Source organism: Bos grunniens, chromosome 15 (assembly GCF_055505025.1).
Source record: "Bos grunniens cultivar Pamir isolate PY7600 chromosome 15, Bosgru_T2T1.0, whole genome shotgun sequence".
Taxonomy (NCBI): Eukaryota; Metazoa; Chordata; class Mammalia; order Artiodactyla; family Bovidae; genus Bos; species Bos grunniens.
This window is the reverse complement of record NC_141179.1, coordinates 48,810,531-48,829,053: the sequence shown is the minus strand read 5'-3', so window position 1 is coordinate 48,829,053 and position 18,523 is coordinate 48,810,531. Positions and strand designations below refer to the sequence as shown.

The following is an 18,523-nucleotide window of genomic DNA, read 5'->3' as shown; positions in this document are numbered from 1 at the left end:
ACTTGATGATGTAAATCAAAGTAAGATCCTCTATGACCCATTTCCCAGAGTAATGGAAATAAAAACAAAAGTAAACAAGTGGGACCTGATTAAACTTAAACTCTTTTGCACAAAAAAGGAAACTATAAGCAAGGTGAAAAGACAACCCTCAGAATGGGAGAAAATAACAGAAGTGAAAAAACTTACAAAGGATTAATCTCTAAAGTATGCAAGCTGTTCATACAACTCAATACCAGAAATCAAACAACCCAATCAAAAAGTGGGGAAAAACCTAAACAGACAATTCTCCAAAGAAGACATATAGATGGCTAACAAACACATGAAAATATGGTCCACATTGCTCATTACTAAAGAAACGCAAGTCAAAACTAGAATGAGATATCACCTCACACCAGTCAGAATGGCCAACATCAAAAAGTCTACAAACAATAAATGCTGGAAAGGATGTGGAGAAAAGGGAATGCTCTTGCACTGTTGGTGGGAATGTAAATTAATACAGCCACTATGGAAGATGGTATGGAGATTCCTTAAAAAACTGGGAATAAAATCACCATATGACCCAGCAATCCCACTCCTAGGCATATATCCTGAGGAAACCAAAATTGAAAGAGACACATGTATCCCATTGTTCACTGCAGCACTATTTACAATAGCTAGAACATGGAAGTAACCTAGATGTTCATCAACAGATGAATGGATAAAGAAGTAGTTGTATATATACACAAAGTAATATTACTCAGCCATTAAAAAGAATGCATCTGAGTCAGTTCTAATGAGGTGGATGAACCCAGAACCTATTATACAGAGTGAAGTAAGTCAGAAAGAGAAAGGTAAATACTGTACTCTAATGAATATATACAGAATCTAGAAAAATACTACTGAAGAATTTATTTACAGAGCAGCAAAGGAGACACAGACAAAGAGAATGGACTTATGGACATGGGGAGAGGGGAGGAGAGGGTGAGATGTATGGAAAGAATAACATGGAAGCTTACATTACCATAGGTAAAATAGATAGCCAATGGGAATTTGCTGTATGGCTCAGGAAATTCAAATAGGGGCTCTGTATCAACCTAGAGGGGTGGGATGGGAAAGGAGATGGGAGGGAGGTTCAAAAGGGAGGGGGTATATGTATACCTATGGCTGATTCATGTTGAGGTTTGACAAAAAACAGCAAAATTCTGTAAAGAAATTCAGTTCAGTTCAGTTGTGTCTGACTCTACAAACCCATTGACCACAGCACACCAGGCCTCCCTGTCCACAAACTCTCAGAGTTTACTCAAACTCATGTCCATTAAGTCGGTGATGCCATCCAACCATCTCATCCTCTTTCATCCCCTTCTCCTCCTGCCTTCAATCTTTCCTAGCATCAGGGGCTTTTTAAATGAGTCAGTTCTTCATACCATATGGCCAAAGTATTGGAATTTCAGCTTCAGCATCAGTCCTTCCAATGAATATTCAGGACTGATTTCCTTTAGGATGGACTGGCTGGATCTCCTTGCAGTCCAAGGGACTCTAAAGTGTCTTCTCCAACACCACAGTTCAAAAGCATCAATTCTTCAGCATTCAGCTTTCTTTATAATCCAACTCTCACATCCATTCATGATTACTGGGAAAACCATAGCTTTGACTAGATGGACCTTTGTTGACAAAATAATGCCTCTGCTTTTTAATATGCTGTCTAGGTTGGTCATAACTTTTCTCCCAGGAGCAAGTATCTTTTAATTTCATGGCTGTAATCACCATCTGCAGCAATTTAGGAGCGCTCAAAAATAAAGTCTGCCACTGTTTCCACTGTTTCCCCATCTATTTGCTATGAAGTGATGGGATGGCAGCTGGAGAGGTGGCTGCACGGTCAAGGTCAGGAGCAGCGGCCATGAGGAGATACCCCACATCCAAGGTCAGAGAAACCCCAGTAAGACAGTAGGTGCTGGAGTGACTGTGAGGAGATACCCCACGTCCAAGGGCAAAGGAGAAGCTCCAGCAAGATGGTAGGAGGGGCGAAATCACATTTAGAATCAAACCCCATACCCATCAGAGATGCTCAGAGAGCTCAAACAAACTTTGTGTGCACCAGGACTCAGAGACCCCACAGAGACGAAGACAAAACTGTGTCTGAGCATCTCCTGTGGAGGTACGGGTCAACAGTGGACTGATCAGGTGCAGGGGCTCTAGGTGGAGCAGACTTGGGTATGGCACAAGCCCTCTTGGAGGAGGTCGCCATTAACCCCACCATGGAGCTGCCAGAACCTACATAGGACTGGGAAATAGACTCTTGGAGGGCACAAACAGAACCTTGTAAAGCAATTATCCTTCAATAAAAAATAATTTTTTTTTAAAGCAGAGATATTACTTTGCTGACAAAGGTCCATCTAGTCAAAGCTATGGTTTTTCCAGTAGTGATGTGATGTGATGTGATGTGATGTGATAGTTGGACTATAAAGAAAGCTGAGTGCCAAAGAATTGGTGCTTTTGAACTGTGGTGTTGGAGAAGACACTTGAGAGTCCCTTTGCAAGGAAAGTCCTTTGGAAGGAGATCAAACCACCAATGCTAAAGGGAACCAGTCCTGAATATTCATTGGAAGGATTGATGCTGAAGCTGAAGCTCCAATACTTTGGCCACCTGATGCAAAGAACTGTCTCATTGGGAAAAATCCTGAAGCTGGGAAAGATTGAAGGCAGGAGGAGAAGGGGATGACAGAGGATGAGATGGTTGTATGGCATCACTTACTCAATGGACATGAGTTTGAGCAAGTTCTAAGAGTTGGTGATGGACAGGGAAGCCTGGCATGCTGCAATCCATGAGGTTGAAGAGAGTCAGACACGACTGAGCAACTGAACTGAACTGAATATCAGCTAGATTCCAGATACCTTCAGTGGTTAGGTACACACAGAGATTATGTCACTCCCTCTATTCTCCTGCCTAAAGAAATCTCTGGCATGTGTTACGTTTCTTCCACAGCTCCAGCTTTTGCCAGTTGGAATCATACTGGCTTCAGTTCTGGTGATCCCACCTCGAGTCTTCAGCCTGTGGATCATAGTGGCAAATCTCTAAGTTGTATTAGCAACAGCAGGTCCATTTCTTGGATCTTTTGTAATCTGTATAAATGATTTCCAAGATTAAGTTCACTCTGTTTTATTGTACTAGTTATTTTATTATTGTCTCTCAGTCTCAATTACATATTTACATTATTCCTTGTGGTACTGGGTCTCTGTAAACTCCATTTATCACTTTCCAATCAGTTCCCCAGATCTGCAAATAGGATGTCCTAGGAAACTCGAGCAAGAAGAAGGATTGCTTTTTGTTGCTTTCAGTGTTACCGCAGCAACACTTTTGCACTTGAGTGACAATGATTCTTTCCAATGCATTAGCTGGTTCCATTTTATAGCTTTCCAAGAGCTTCCCTGATGGCTCAGTAGTAAAGAATCTGCCTGTCAATGCAAGATACCTGGATTCAGTCCCTTAGTTTGGAAGATCCCCTGAAGAAGGAAATGGTAACCCACTCTAGTATTCTTGTCTGGAAAATCCCAAAGACAGAGGAGCCTGGTAGGCTATAGTCCATGGAGTCACAAAGAATCAGACATGACTTAGTGACTAAACAACAAAACTCCACACTTATAAGTAATAAAATAAGAAGTAAATGATCATGTGTGAAACAAAAACTAGATTTTTTTTTTTTAATGAGCAGATGTAACATCACATCATCCATCTTTCAGATTAGAGATAAAGATTGCACCATCCATCTTGTCTCATTCTGGAGGAAGGTATATCACAGACCGTCCTGTGGAGAGGGTTAAGCAACTAGGTACTGAAGCCTCCTGCCAATACCCATGTTAACTTGGGGGAGGGTCTTCCAGACCTAGTCAATTCTTCATGAACTGGAGCCCTAACCAGCAGTTTGACTGTAACCTCATGAGAGAATCTTAGCTGGAACCACTCAACTGAGCCAATCACTGGTCCTTCATAAATAAGACACAAAGTTCATAACTTAATGAGTTAATATGTATTAAGCTACTGAGGGTTTTTTTTTTTTTTTGGTAATTTGTTACATATCAATTTATAACTAATATAGATACAGGATTCATACATCATAATCTAAAAATTTAATCAAGTCTAAGCATATACTTGCTACTTAAAAATGGTATTTGGCTAATTTATTTATTCATTAATTTTATATTTTAACAAATAAATTGAGTACCCAATATATACTGTGGGGAAACAAGAGTAACCAGACTCCTTCCTTTTTTATAGTCCCCATATTGAGTTTTGTGATGATAGTCTGAGGAAATTGTGAATAAATTCATTAACAGTACCTAAAACATTCCTGGTAATGTTAAGAGGTAGGCAGTATTTAGGAGGAAATAACTGGTACCAGAAGAAGAGTCAAACTCTGGGTTAAAAGAGGCCAAATACCACTTAATATCCTTAAAATGGTTAGTTGTGCATTCCATATTATTTCTTCACCTTAGAAATTTCCCTCAACTTCTTTTTAGAGAAATTTTGAAAACTCATGAATGGCACTGAATGTGGATGACTCTATCTTAGGTTACATGTTTAAAAAACTGCTTATTTGTGAGGAAACCTTTAGCTATTTCTGTGATTATGTACACTGTCATGGACTGACTCCATTCCAAAATCAATTTCTAAATGTCTACATCATGTGAAGTCAAGCGAGACTCTGGATAAGACATAGTTTCTGTGACTATGAAGCTGAAAATAATTTTCTCTATTCATTCTTGCTAAGGGTCAAAAAAGCCCCAGGCCCTGAGCTAGGTATTGAGGATAATGTAATGAGGAAGACACTTCATGCAAAGAGTTGACTCATTGGAAAAGACCCTGATGCTGGGAGGGATTGGGGGCAGGAGGAGAAGGGGACGACAGAGGATGAGATGGCTAGATGGCATCACCGACTCCATGGACATGAATCTGAGTAAACTCTGGGAGTTGGTGATGGACAGGGAGGCCCGGTGTGCTGCGATTCCTGGGGTCACAAATAGTCAGACACGACTGAGCGACTGAACCAAACTGAACTGAAGACACAAAATGCGTGATTTATGTAAAGTTTCAGTAGCATTTGATAAAACCAGAAATAGGGAAATGTCAAGTTCATAAACAATCACAAAAAAGCACAAGAAATTAGGAAAATAATTAAATAACCAGGTAAGGTTCTTACAGCTGTAGGGTTCACTAGGAAATGTTTTAGGTGGTAAAAATTCCCAGCAGAGGACATGATAAAGACCAAATACAGAAGCACAACGTCATGAAATGGCATATTTGTTTGAAAATCTGCAAGAGGTTCAGTTAAAAAAGAAAGAAAGAAATGTAATAAGGATTTGAGCTGAGAGATTATTGTTGAACCCTACACCAAGGTCACAGGTGGGGAACCTTGTACTAAGGCCACAGATGTGGAACCCTTTACCAAAGTTACAGGACAAAATTCTCCAGAACTGACCAAGCCCCATAGCAACAATTACCAAGCCCCCTGACTTACCCCAGCCAACTCTCTGACACCATATTAAGTAAAATACCCACTCTATAGCATCCTAACCAATCACCTAATGCCACTGTTCCTGGAGGAATTTTGTCTTGAGGCTATAAAAATTGGCTAGTAGCCCTTGAAAGGGGTCTGCTTTCCTTTGAGACAGCCCACTGTTCTAACAGCATCTCTCTCTCTAATAAGCTCTATTCACCTCTCATTCTGCCTCATGTCTGGAAATTCTTTTCTAATTCATGCACAAACCACACTTTTGAGATGAGAAATTCTAATGTGCTAAGAGTTTGAGATGCTTTGTACATGACACAGAATTTTTAAATGGATCCTGTGTATCTTAGACTGGTTCACATGTGAAGATAATGGCTATTATATTTTTAATGAACAATCATGGGAAATTTTGATTTTCATAGAACCAGTTAGCTGACTTATACACTCCTTTGCAAAATTCAGTGGTTCTCAACCAAAAGTTCTTTTGTACTTCATGGCACACTTGTCAAAGCCTGGTGGCATCTTTTATTGTCATATTGGGGGCATATTGGGAGCATCTGTTAGGTGAAGGCCAGTGATACTGCTAGAATTCTTACAATGCACAAGACATCACATCACAATAAAGAATTATTCACAACAAATTGTTAACACTGCTGAGGTTGAGAAGTGAAGTGAAGTGAAGTTGCTCAGTCGTGTCCGACTCTTTGCGACCCCGTGGACTATAGCCTATCAGGTTCCTCCGTCCATGGGATTTTCCAGGCAAGAGTACTGGAGTGGGTTGCCATTTCCTTCTCCAGGGGATCTTCCCTACCCAGGGATTGAACCCAGGTCTCCCGCATTGTGGGCAGACGTTTTATCCTCTAAACTCTGCCCTAATCAAAGGTGTAAAAGAGTTATGAATTAGAGGATCTAAACAAAGATTTCTGACGAGAATCATTGGAAAGAGCTGTCTCCCATCCCACATCCTACATCCTACATGCAAGAGAAAGGGATATGGAGGTACATCCCACTGTTCTTGAATAAAAAGAGAGTTTCCTCAAAGATTCTACTCAGGAGCATGTGTCCTCTGAGTTGTAGGGGAAAAGAGACATAGCAGACTCGTTTCTTATTACACTTGAAAATTTAAGTAGTGTGATAAAAGCCATCTCACTCTTCAGATAGCAGGACTAAATAGAAGACTATTGCCATTTTGAGGTAGGGCATTAGTTATACACAAGAAAGTTAACCCTTTCCTGGGTGGCTACATTTTAGAGAGAGTTTTCATGGTGGTGGTGTCGCTTCTAATCAGAAGAATATATAGTTCTACAAAGGTGAAGGCAAAGAACTATTGATACTTTGTATAAAACAGATAACTAATGAGAACCTACTATATAGCTCAGTGCTCTGTGGTGACCTAAATAGGAAGGGAATCCAAAGGAGAGGCAATATATATATATATACATGCATATATACATACATATATATATATATATATATATATATATATATATATATATATATAAACTAATTCACTTTCCTGTGCAGTAGAAACCAACACAACATTGTAAATCAATTATAGTCCAATAAAAATTAATTTTAAAAAAGAACTAAGCATTTTCAATAAATTCACCAGGATAAGAAAACTTAGTTATTTTCTGATTATACCTTATTTGTTCAGCTAGGTCAATATGTCACATAATTCTGGGATTTCATTAAAGATAATGAGCTCCTGTCTTACATGCCTGCCCAGCCTTCACCAAGCAGCGTCTTGCACTGGGGAGAGAACTGGTGTGGCAGATTGCAGAGTTCTTTTTCAGCTAAAAGTGCTTATGGTCAGTAGTCATGAAAGTCCTCAAGAGAATAAAATCTTCCTAACGAGTTTTCAGGCACAAAGTCAGCACCACTGCTCTCCTCCTGGGGCTTAGAGTGAGATATAAAACAGGCAGGCACGAACGCACTTGAGCAGATGGAGAGAAGAATGTGTTGTTCCATGGATGTCTCTTGTCATTCTGTTCTCTGGTGAGTTCTGAAAGCCAGTAGGGGTGAACTAGCTGACTGTCCTGAAAGGGTTTAACCCTGCCCCAAGAAAGGGTTACACTGGGAAAAGGGGAGGGTGAAGAAGAGAGAGACACTGCGTGGAGGCAGTATCTTAGCTGAGTGAACAGAATAAGGGGGTGAACAGAATATCTCCTTTGACTTGGGGTTCTAATCCTGGAACAGCCACTAACTGCTTATGTAACTCCGAGTGATTCACCATACTTCTCTAGACTGTCCCTTTCCAGAGTCAGATTCCTTGAGATCAATGTTTCTATGATTCACTAACATTGCTGCAAGTTGAGGAAGGTAAGCAGGACTTGGGCACAAGAAAGTTTCAGAAAAATAGGAGAGAAGTGATCACCACCAATTCCACGACTCAGACTAACAGCTGAGCCAGCACACATGATCTAACTTTGTTCTCATTTTATTAATTCTGAGAAAAAGATATATAAAAGTTCTCAGGATATATAAAAAAGTATACAAAAGTCCCCAGAGAAAAATAAATCAGTTAGTCATAAACTATAGCCATAAATAAATGAGCGTATCTAAACATGGATGACTATGACATAGATTTAAAACTATGATCCTTACATCAGCTATATTCAATTATTTTTTAATTGAATATAGCTGATGTAAGGATCATAGTTTTAAATCTATGTCATAGTCATCCATGTTTGACACATGTATACCTGTGGCGGATTCATTTTGATATTTGGCAAAACTAATACAATTATGTAAAGTTTAAAAATAAAATAAAATTAGAAAAATAAATAAATAAATAAAAAAACTATGGTCTTTAGACAACCTGAATGTTAGTATACCTATACCAGATTTAGAGGAGAATTCATAAATTTTCCCCAGACAGGAACAACTTCACACCTTTGCATAAATACAAGGTTTCTTTGTTGCTTTTTTGCAGCAGCTCTGCTAGTAAAAAGCTGATATCCACTGGCAGTCAATTTCATCGAAGTCCCACTGGCCCGTCTCCTCCCTAACCAAACATATATCATAGTTCAGACTAGCTCTGGGGTACGCTATCATTAATTAGTGACATGTAAGAATCAACACTGTGAAGGAAAAATTTAAATACTTGTAAAGTTACTAATGAGTCAAACTCCCAATGTCATTTTGTAATAGTTCTCTATGAAGTTTAATTAACCTATTTCCATTCAAAGATGTGATTAAAATTGTAGATACCATAGTGTGAACATTTTCTTTGTAACTAATTGACACATCTAAGTATTTGCCAATATTGTCCTTCTTTCATAAAACAAAGGGAATATGTAGCCCAGCCTATGACTTGATATATTTAAACATTTGTCAATATCTTCCTTATTCCATAAAACAGAGGGAAACAGTAGCCCAGCCTATGACTTGATGATCATGAACTATGAAGAAAAGAAGTTTGCCTGTATTTTTCCAACGCAAGTGATTTCATGAACGCCTCAGTTTAAACTGTGTAGACACCATCTGCTCTGTCTTTTACTCTCTGGTTCCTCCTCTTCCAGTAAGTGCAGCTCTCAGAAATCACTAAATCAGAAGGTCTGACCCTGAAAAGCTCTCTGGTTTCCTCCTGCCATGGGGTTGTTCAATATCACTCACCCTGCCTTTTTCCTTCTGACTGGTATCCCTGGCCTGGAGAGCTCTCAATTCTGGCTAGCAGGACCCCTCTGTGTGATGTATGCTGTGGCTCTTGGGGGCAACACAGTGATCCTGCAAGCTGTGAGAGTGGAGCCCAGCCTGCATCAGCCCATGTACTACTTCCTGTCCATGCTGTCTTTCAGCGACATGGCCATGTCCATGGCCACACTGCCTACCGTTCTCAGAACCTTCTGTCTCAATGCCCGCACCATTGATTTTGATGCCTGCCTAATCCAGATGTTCCTCATTCATTCCTTCTCCATGATGGAGTCAGGCATTCTGCTGGCCATGAGCTTTGACCGCTATGTGGCCATTTGTGATCCCTTGCGCTATGCCACTGTGCTCACTAACGAAGTCATCACTGGAATGGGTTTAGCAGTGACTGCTCGGAGCTTCATCACCCTTTTTCCTCTTCCCTTCCTCATCCAGAGGCTGCCTATCTGCAGGTCCAATGTCCTTTCCCACTCCTACTGCCTCCACCCAGACATGATGAAGCTGGCTTGTGCTGACATCACAATCAATATCATCTATGGACTCTTTGTTCTTATTTCCACGTTTGGCATGGACTTGTTATTTATCTTCCTCTCCTATGTGCTCATTCTGCACTCAGTCATGGCCATTGCCTCCCGTGAGGAACGCCTCAAAGCTCTCAACACATGTGTGTCACATATCTTGGCTGTACTTGCATTTTATGTACCAATGATTGGGGTCTCCATGGTGCACCGCTTTGGGAAAAATATTCCACGCTACATACATGTCCTTTTGTCCAACATCTACCTCTTCGTGCCTCCTGTGCTCAACCCTCTCATTTATAGCGCCAAGACAAAGGAGATCCGTAGAGCCATTGTTCACATGTTTCACCACATCAAAATGTGACTTCCACGTTTGGCTTTAAACTATAATGATCATTGTAGTCCTAGACTATCACCCACAGTGTTGTTATTATCATCATTGTTGATGTTGTTATCCTAAACATCATAATTATCATCACAAAGGTAGATTTACTGGGGGGTGGGGGAAGTAAAAGATCAGGAATGGAGATTCAAAACGTATAGGACAGAACAAATGTGTAACAATACATCTAACAAAAATCAATTTCATTCATAGAAAGATAACTATTGGAGTCAATTGAGTGATTAGACAAAACTTTGCAGAGGAAGATTAAGCTAGGAATCATTTTCTATAATAATAATTATTACTAATATAATACTAATTGTAGTATCTGTTTCCTAAAAGTGCCAGATTCAGTTCTAAATTATTTTGCATTAATTCATTTAATCTTTCTAACAATCTTATGAAGTATAGAGAATGAAATAAATCGTTCAAAGTAACTCACATAATGATCCAAGTGAGATTCAATACTAGTCTGTCTCCAGTGTTTGTACCCAACCACTGCAAATACTGCTTCTCTAACTGACATCACTATTAGCATTACAACTTCTTGAGGTATGCCAGACTGGGAAAGATAAATATCATATGACATTGCTTAAATGTGGGCTCTAGAAAAAGACTTGTTGTTCATTGTTCAGTTGCTGAGTCATGTCCTGCTCTTTGTGACCCCATGGACTGCAGCATGCCAGGCCTCCCTGTCTTTCACAGTCTGCTAGAGTTTGCTCAAACTTGTGTCCTTTCAGTAGGTTATGCCATCCAACCATCTTATCCTCTGTCATCCCCTTCTCCTCCTGCCCTCTGTCTCTCACAGCATCAGGGGTTTTTCCAATGAGTTGGTTCTTCACATCAGGTGGCCAGACTATTGGAGCTTCAGCTTCAGCATCAGTCCTTCCAATGGATATTCATGGTTGATTTCCTTTAGGATTGACTGGTTTGATCTCCTTGCTGTCCAAGGCACTCTCAAGAGTATTCTCCAGCATTACAGTTCAAAAGTATCAATTCTTCAGCACACAGCCTTCTTTATAGTCCAACTCTCCCATCTGTACTTGACCAGTGGAAAAAACATAGCTCTGACTACATGGATCTTTGTCGGCAAAGTGAAGTCTCTCTTTTTAATAGGCTATCTAGGTTTGTCATAGCTTTTCTTCCAAGGAATAAGTGTCTTTTAATTTCCAATAAATATCAAAACGAGTTTATAGTTTATAATTTACTTAGATATCAATAGCTTACTTAAAAACGTATATTAATAGCTTAAACAAATACATCTTATCTCAGAAAAAACACTTCTTTCTCCCCATGAGTCTGTTAATTAGGAAATTGGTCAACATTTATTAGTCAGAAATAATACATATACATTGGTGAATGAAATGGCAACCCATTCCAGTATTCTTGCCTGGTAAATCCCATGGACAGAGAAGCCTGGTGGCCTATAGTCCATGGGGTCATAAGAGTCAGACACGACTGAGTGACTAAACAACAGCAACATTAAAGCAATACATATACAAATTTACATACATACTCATATATAATGGATTATTTTTTTCTCTATTAAGAATATAAGGGCTTATCATTTTCAACCTCCTCAACAAATGTCTCTATAATCTATGGTCACTGTAAACAGGCTGTGTGTACACACCTGCATGTGCCCCATAGGTCCCTAACCAAGCAGGAGCTGGAAAGTGAGTGCTTCCAAACGCTGAAAGAAATTGCTATCACTATTTTGTTCAGTGATGCCTTACTTATTCAGAACTCAGATCAGCACATTTGTATTCAGCTGTTAGCACTGCTGAGGTTAAGAAACTCTGTTCTAATCAAAGATTTAAAAGAGTTAAATTAGAGGATTTAAATAAAGGTTTCTGAAGAGACCCCCTGGAAAGAGCTATCCCATCCCCCACCCCTCATACAAAAGAAAGGAATACAGAGGTGCATCCCACTGTCCCTGAATGAAAGGAGAGTTTCCACAAGGTTTCTACTCAGAAATCATAGGTCCCCTAAGTTGTGGGGAGAAAGAGACACAGAAGATCAGTTCCTTATTACCCCTGGAAATTTAAATAGAGCAATGAAAGTTACCTTGCTGTTCTGATAGCAGGATTGAGTAGGAGACTATTGCTGTTTTGAGGTAGGACATTTGTTTCACACAGAAAGGCTGCCTATTTCCTGAATGGCTACATGTTAGAGAGAGCTGGTGTGATGTGGCTGTAGATCCTGACCAGAAGAATGTAAAGGGGATCTGGGATGTAGACAGAGTCAAAAGCAATCACATAAAAATATATTAGTTAAAATTGATGTAGGAAATAGATGGACTCCTGGGCTGGACAACTAGTGTTTGTCAATTGGAGTACAACTGAAGCTTTGTTTTCCCTCAGAGATTCCAAGGACAAAGCTAGTGGCAAACGCTGAGCTTTGCTGGAGTAAAGAGATAACATGCAGAAGTTTCCTAAGATCAAGGAAACTTCCCTGACAGCAAAAAGGGTACAGAAAGGAGGGGTTGCTGCCCCATGGCACGTGATGCCGAGACTCCCACAGGTCTGTGTGGTAGAATCCATCTTAGGAAAAAGTTGCACAAGCATATTGGGGAGGGTCTTAGGGCAGGACAGGTGTGAAAAAGAAAACAAGATAATTGCGCAAAGATAGACTAAAACTGGACTCCCTGGTGGCTCAAGTGGTAAAAAATCTGCCTGCAGTGCAGGAGACCCAGGTTCAATCCCTGGGTCAGGAAGATCCCTTGGAGAAGGGAATGGCCACCCATTCCAGTATTCTTGAAAATTCTTCATGCCTGGAGAATTCCATGGACAGAGGAGCCTGGTGGACTATAGTTCATGGGGTCTCAGGGAGTTGGACATGACTGAGCAATTAACAGTTTCATTTTTAAACAAAGACCGGGGAGAACTACCCTATGTAAGTGATTTAAATCACCTCTTACTGCGATCTTCCTCATTATGAAGGACACTCACATCCTTTCTCTCTGGTTGTGTATTTTTGGCTTGATTTTGTCTTAAATAAGCAAACTATGTCTCTGTGTGCTCTCCCACATGTTATGCTGTATCTCTGATAATAAACTTTGTACTTATTTTTGCAGTTTTTGCTTCCTTGAGAAATTCATTTCTCACAAGAGGCAAGAGCCAGGGAAACTGTTTCTAGTCTCCAGCTGCTGGTGGACTAGCAGCTAGGATTCCTGGTTTTCATCCAGGCCACCTAAATCCAATTTCTAGGCAGGGAACTAAGATTCAAGACTACTCACTGCTGTCTCTTCAAGATCAAAATCAAGTGGAGAGGTCAAAGATGGAAAGAAATTTCTTCAAATAATTAATGAAAGCACCCAATGAAAGAATCAGCTTTAAGTATTGTTTTAAGTATTTAACAAACCTAGGAAACATGATATCAGGTAACTGAATCATAATGAATCATGAATCTTGCCATTTCCCTTCTGGCTCCTTTCTGGGTGAGAAGTCAGGTACCATTGTTAGCAAGGGAAGGATAGCAGAAAATAAAAGACTGCAATTCTGAACACTGGAAGATTCGACTATTACATGAGTCTGTTATTGCTTAGTGATGTCTGACTCTTTGTGACCCCATGGACTGTAGCCCACTAAGCTCCTCTGTCCATGAACTTTTCCAGGCAAGAATACTAGATGGGTAACCATTCTCTTCTTCAGGGGCTCTTCCCCACCCAGGCATTGAACCCAGTCTCCCACATTGCAGGCAGATTCTTTACCATCTGAGCTATAGGGAAGCTATACATGAGTCTGGGTTGTCCAGATACTCACTGGAGGAAATTTTATAATCTGAATGTGACCAGAAATATTAAGGAACTTGTTTTTCATCTAGAAGTAAAGGAAGAACTAGCGTTTTCAATATATTTAAGAGGAAAAGAAAAGTGATCTTAATCATTTTTGATTATACCTTCTTTCTTGGGCTTGGTCAGCATATCACATAATTCTGGAATTTTTTAGAGGGTATTGAGCTCCTGTCTTACGTGCCTATCCAGCCTTCAGTGGATAGTGTCTTGGATTGGGTAAGAATCAGTCTGGCAGATTGTTGAGTTATTTTTCAGCTAAAAGAGTATATGCTTTATTCTCAGTAGTCATTAAAGACCTCAAGAGAATAAAACCTTCCTGATGAGTTTTCAGACAAAAAGTCAGCATCATCGCTCTTTCTCTCGGGGCTTAGAATGAGATATAAAAGAGGCAAGCATGAATGCCCTTTAGTAGATAGAAGAATATGTTGTTCTGTGGGTGTCTCTCATCTGCCTGTCTTCTGGTGAGTTCTGAACCCAATTAGGGGGGAGACCCGGGTTCAATCTCTAGGTCAGAAAAAAATGCCCTGAAGAAGGAAATGGCTACCTACTCCAGTATTCTTGCCTAAAGAATCCCATAAACAGAGGAGCCTGGTGGGCTACACGTCCATGGGGTTGCAAAGAGTCAGACACGACTGAGCGACTAACACAACAACAAAGGGGTGAGCTAGCTGACTGTCCTGAAATGGCTTAACCTTGCCCCAAGTAAGGGTTAACTGGGAAAGGGATAGGGTGAGAAGAGGGAGAGACTGAGGGGAGGTTATCAGATTGTAGCATCTTAGCTGGGTGAGCAGAGCAGGTGGAAATGCCCCTGGACTTGAGGTTCTTGTCCTGGCACTGCCTCTAACTGATTGTGTAACTCTGGGTGATTCACTGTAGTTCTCCAGATTATCACTTTCCAGAGGCAGTTTCCTTGGGGTTAATATTTGCATGATTCACTAACACTGTTGCAAGTTGAAGAAGGAAAGCAGGACTCAGGGCACAAGAAAGGTTCAGAAAAACAGGAGCAAAGTGGTCACCACCAATTCTATAACTCAGATAACCGCTGAGCCAGCACACATGGTCTAACTTTGCTTTCATCTTATGAATTCTGAGACACAATATGTAAGATCACCAAGGAGATTAAAGAGTAAGAAAAATCAGTTAATGGTAAACTTTTGATGAGCCATGAATAGACAAGCATTTCTAACTTGTTATTATCCATCACATAGATAAAAAATTATGGTCTTTATAAGACTCTCTATACAGCTCTCCAATCCCATCAGAACAACAGAGCCATAAAGGATACTACAAAATGTCCACAAAAATTGATATAAAGAAGAAGACACAGAGGTCTAGAGAGAAAAAGAAATTTTTCTGTCTCACACAGCCAGGGCATGCCAGAGCACAGTAAAATCACAGGACTCCTGATGCTCAGCCCAAGAACTGTTACCCTAAACCATTCTGGTTCCTATAAATCTTCAGTTGAAGAAAAGGTTCTGGGTTCCAAGAGCAGAAGAAATAGAGTCCAGCACTGAATACAGGGTGTGTTCGTTTTTGTTTTTGTTTTTTTGTATCACTGTCTCATGTGAATCTGCCTTTTTTTTTTTTTTTTTGAACTTAAATGCATTTTATTTTTATTTTTTTTAATTTTATTTTATTTTTAAACTTTACATAATTGTATTAGTTTTGCCAAATATCAAAATGAATCCGCCACAGAATCTGCCTTTTGAAACCCTCTCTCTCTTCAAGGGTATCTAAGAAATCTCCACCCAGAAATATGTACCTCCGTTTTCTTTTCCAATTTCCTTCCCAACACTTCATAATGCTTCAAAGGCATCAGTGCAATATTCAGTTCAATTCAGTCACTCAATCATGTCTGACTCTTTGTGACCCCATGGACTGTAGTATGCCAGGCTTCCCTGTTTATCACCAACTCCCAGAGCTTGCTCAAACTCATGTCCATCGAGTCGGTGATGCCATCCAACCACCTCACCCTCTTTTGCTTCCTCCTGCCTTCAATCTTTCCCAGTATCAGGGTCTTTTCCAATGAGTCAATTCTTCACATCAGGTGACCAAAGTATTGGAGTTTCAGCTTCAATCCTTCCAATGAATATTCACGACTGATTTCCTTTGGGACTGACTGATTTGATCTCCTTGCAGTCAAAGGGACTCTCAAGAGTCTTCTCCAACATCACAGTTCAAAAGCATCAATTCTCCAGTGCTCAGCTTTCTTTATAGTCCACTCCAATATTCTTGGACTTTCCTTGTGGCTCAGCTGCTAAAGAATCTGCCTGCAATGTGGGAGACCTGGGTTCGATTCCTGGCTTGGGAAGATCCCCGGGAGAGGAGGAAGGCTATCCACTCCAGTATCCTGGCCTGGAGAATTCCATGGACTGTATAGTCCATGGGGATGCAAAGAGTCGGTCATGACTGAGCGACTTTCACTTTCACTTTCTCACATCAAAACATGACTACTCGGAAAACCACAGCTTTGACTAGACTGACTTTTGTCTGCCAAGTAATGTCTCTGCTTTTTAATGTACTATCTAGGGTGGTCATAGCTTTTCTTCCAAGGAGCAAGCATATTTTGATTTCATGCCTGCAGTCACCATCAGCAGTGATTTTGCAGCCCAAGAAAATAAAGTCTGTCACTATTTCCCCATCTATTTGCCATGAAGTGATGGGACCAGATGCCATGATCTTTTGTTTTTTGAATGTTGAGTTTTAAGCCAGCTTTTTCACTCTCCTCTTTCACTTTCATCAAGAGGCTCTTTAGTTCCTCTTTGCTTTCTGCCGTAAGGGTGGTGTCATCTGCACATCTGAGGTTATTGATATTTCTCTTGGCAATCTTGATTCCAGCTTGTGCTTCATCCAGCCCGGCATTTCTCACACAAGTGGAATAAGCAGGATGACAAAATACACAAGTACATCAAGGAGTACGTCAAAACTGTATATTGTCACCTTGCTTTTTAACTTATATGCAGAGTACAATATTAGAGTCTTACATATCTTTACTTGAGGTTTTATCAGCTACTTGCATACTCTGTGAGGCAAGCTCACCTTACTGAACCTTCAGTCAGTCAGTTCAGTTGCTCAGTCATGTCCAATTCTTTGAGACCCCATAGACTAGCACATCAAGCTTCCCTGTCCATCATCATCAGTGAGCCTTAGTTTCCACTTCTGCCAAGAATTAATGAGTAAATAGTTGTAAATTTCCTTGCAGAGTATCTGGCACATAGCATATGCTCCATAAATATTGGTTTTTCTCTAACTACATTTTTTTGTCTTTGCCTGCATCTACACCACCCACAAATTCAGTGGCTGCTGGATATAGTAAACAATGGGATCCTGGGATTGTCAGGAAGCCTTTTTCCCATAAACACTAGAGCTAGGATAGCCAGACCCAGAATGGCTTTGTCTCTGCCCTGCACAAAATAAGCCTGTTTTCTTCTCCTTTTCTTTCTTTACATTAGCTCAGTTCTTGAATTTTTTTCCATTACCTTCTAGAAGGCTGCATAAGAAGCATGAAAATTCTAGTCATAGGACAGAAAAAAGATATGGAGAAGTTTAATCAGTCCCATACCCAAAGGAATCACAGTTCTGAAGGGGAGATGAGCATGCATGGACTGATCCCTAAGACCAGAGGAGGTAACCAATCACATAGAGAAGTGGCCCCTAATTTTCTGGGAACCACAGGAAGGTCTGAGTTCTAGCCTGCCAGAGCAAATTCAGGAGTTTTTCCCAAGGTGTTAATACTGCATTACAAACTATCCTAGCATCTCTGTGACTTTCAGGTACCTAGGGCTCCTTTGTTCCTCCATTCGCATCAGAAAGGACACTGCCATTATTTTCTGGCCTTGTTTTGTTAGAGGCTAGAGAGGAAGGTAAAGGGAAAATAGTAGCAGATATTTCTGGAGTTCCTCCCCCAAAGGAGGATGCCTTAGAAGCCTGAAACATGTCCACCAGGTGAAAAGGCTTCTAACTTTCTTTCTTCACCCATCATGAAATATGAATCTGGAAGAGTTTTGAAAACATGAGAATAAAGACAAATAAAAAAATAATTACTGTTACAGAGAAGTAGTTGTGGGTTAGTCTCTAGGAATTGGATAAGTAATACATAAATGCTACTGTAAGAAAAATTGTGAGTAAATGCAATGCATGAGAGTAAAAAGAGAGTCTAGGTGGATTAGGGGATGAACATCAGTGAGTAAGAAGGAGTATATGAGCAGGTAGGTCAAAGCATTTGTTGTATGAGTACACAAATCTACATATACACCTGAATGTTATTCAGGTATTAATACTGTATGTATGTCAACATGGACTGAAGGAATGAGCCTGAGAGGGTATGTGCATTAAAAATTATAAAGATCAAGAGGGAGTATTAAGTATATATTAGTATAATAAGAGTAAGTTGGTGAGAGAAAGAGAGGTGTGAATGTTTTATAAAGAGTATGAATGGGATCCACGATGAGACTGTTTTGAAAGTACAGGAATGTGTCTATGAGAATAAGCATATTTTGAGAGTATATATGACTAAGGGTGTGGAAAATTTCTGTTTGGAACAATCCTTTCCCAAAGACTGAATGGCACTGTACCTGTAGCAGATTTAGGGAAGAATTCATTATATTTCCAAAAACCAGAACTGCTTGGTGCCTTTGCACAAATAAACGGTTTCTTTGTTTATTTTTTGCAGCAATTCTGCCTCCTGTAAAGA

General features: G+C 40.1%; 1 protein-coding gene across 1 annotated transcript; it reads left to right on the top strand.

Moving 5' to 3' along the window:
- The first annotated feature begins 9,077 nt into the window (after positions 1–9,077).
- On the top strand, positions 9,078–10,016 carry LOC147357982 (olfactory receptor 51I2). The gene has a single exon (XM_086342012.1). It carries the CDS (start codon positions 9,078–9,080, stop codon positions 10,014–10,016), a length of 939 nt encoding a protein of 312 aa, XP_086198138.1.
- The last annotated feature ends 8,507 nt before the right edge of the window (positions 10,017–18,523 follow it).

Excerpts from the sequence above, each read along its gene's own strand:
- LOC147357982 (XM_086342012.1), top strand. The coding sequence starts at position 9,078 with ATGGGGTTGTTCAATATCACTCACCCTGCCTTTTTCCTTCTGACTGGT.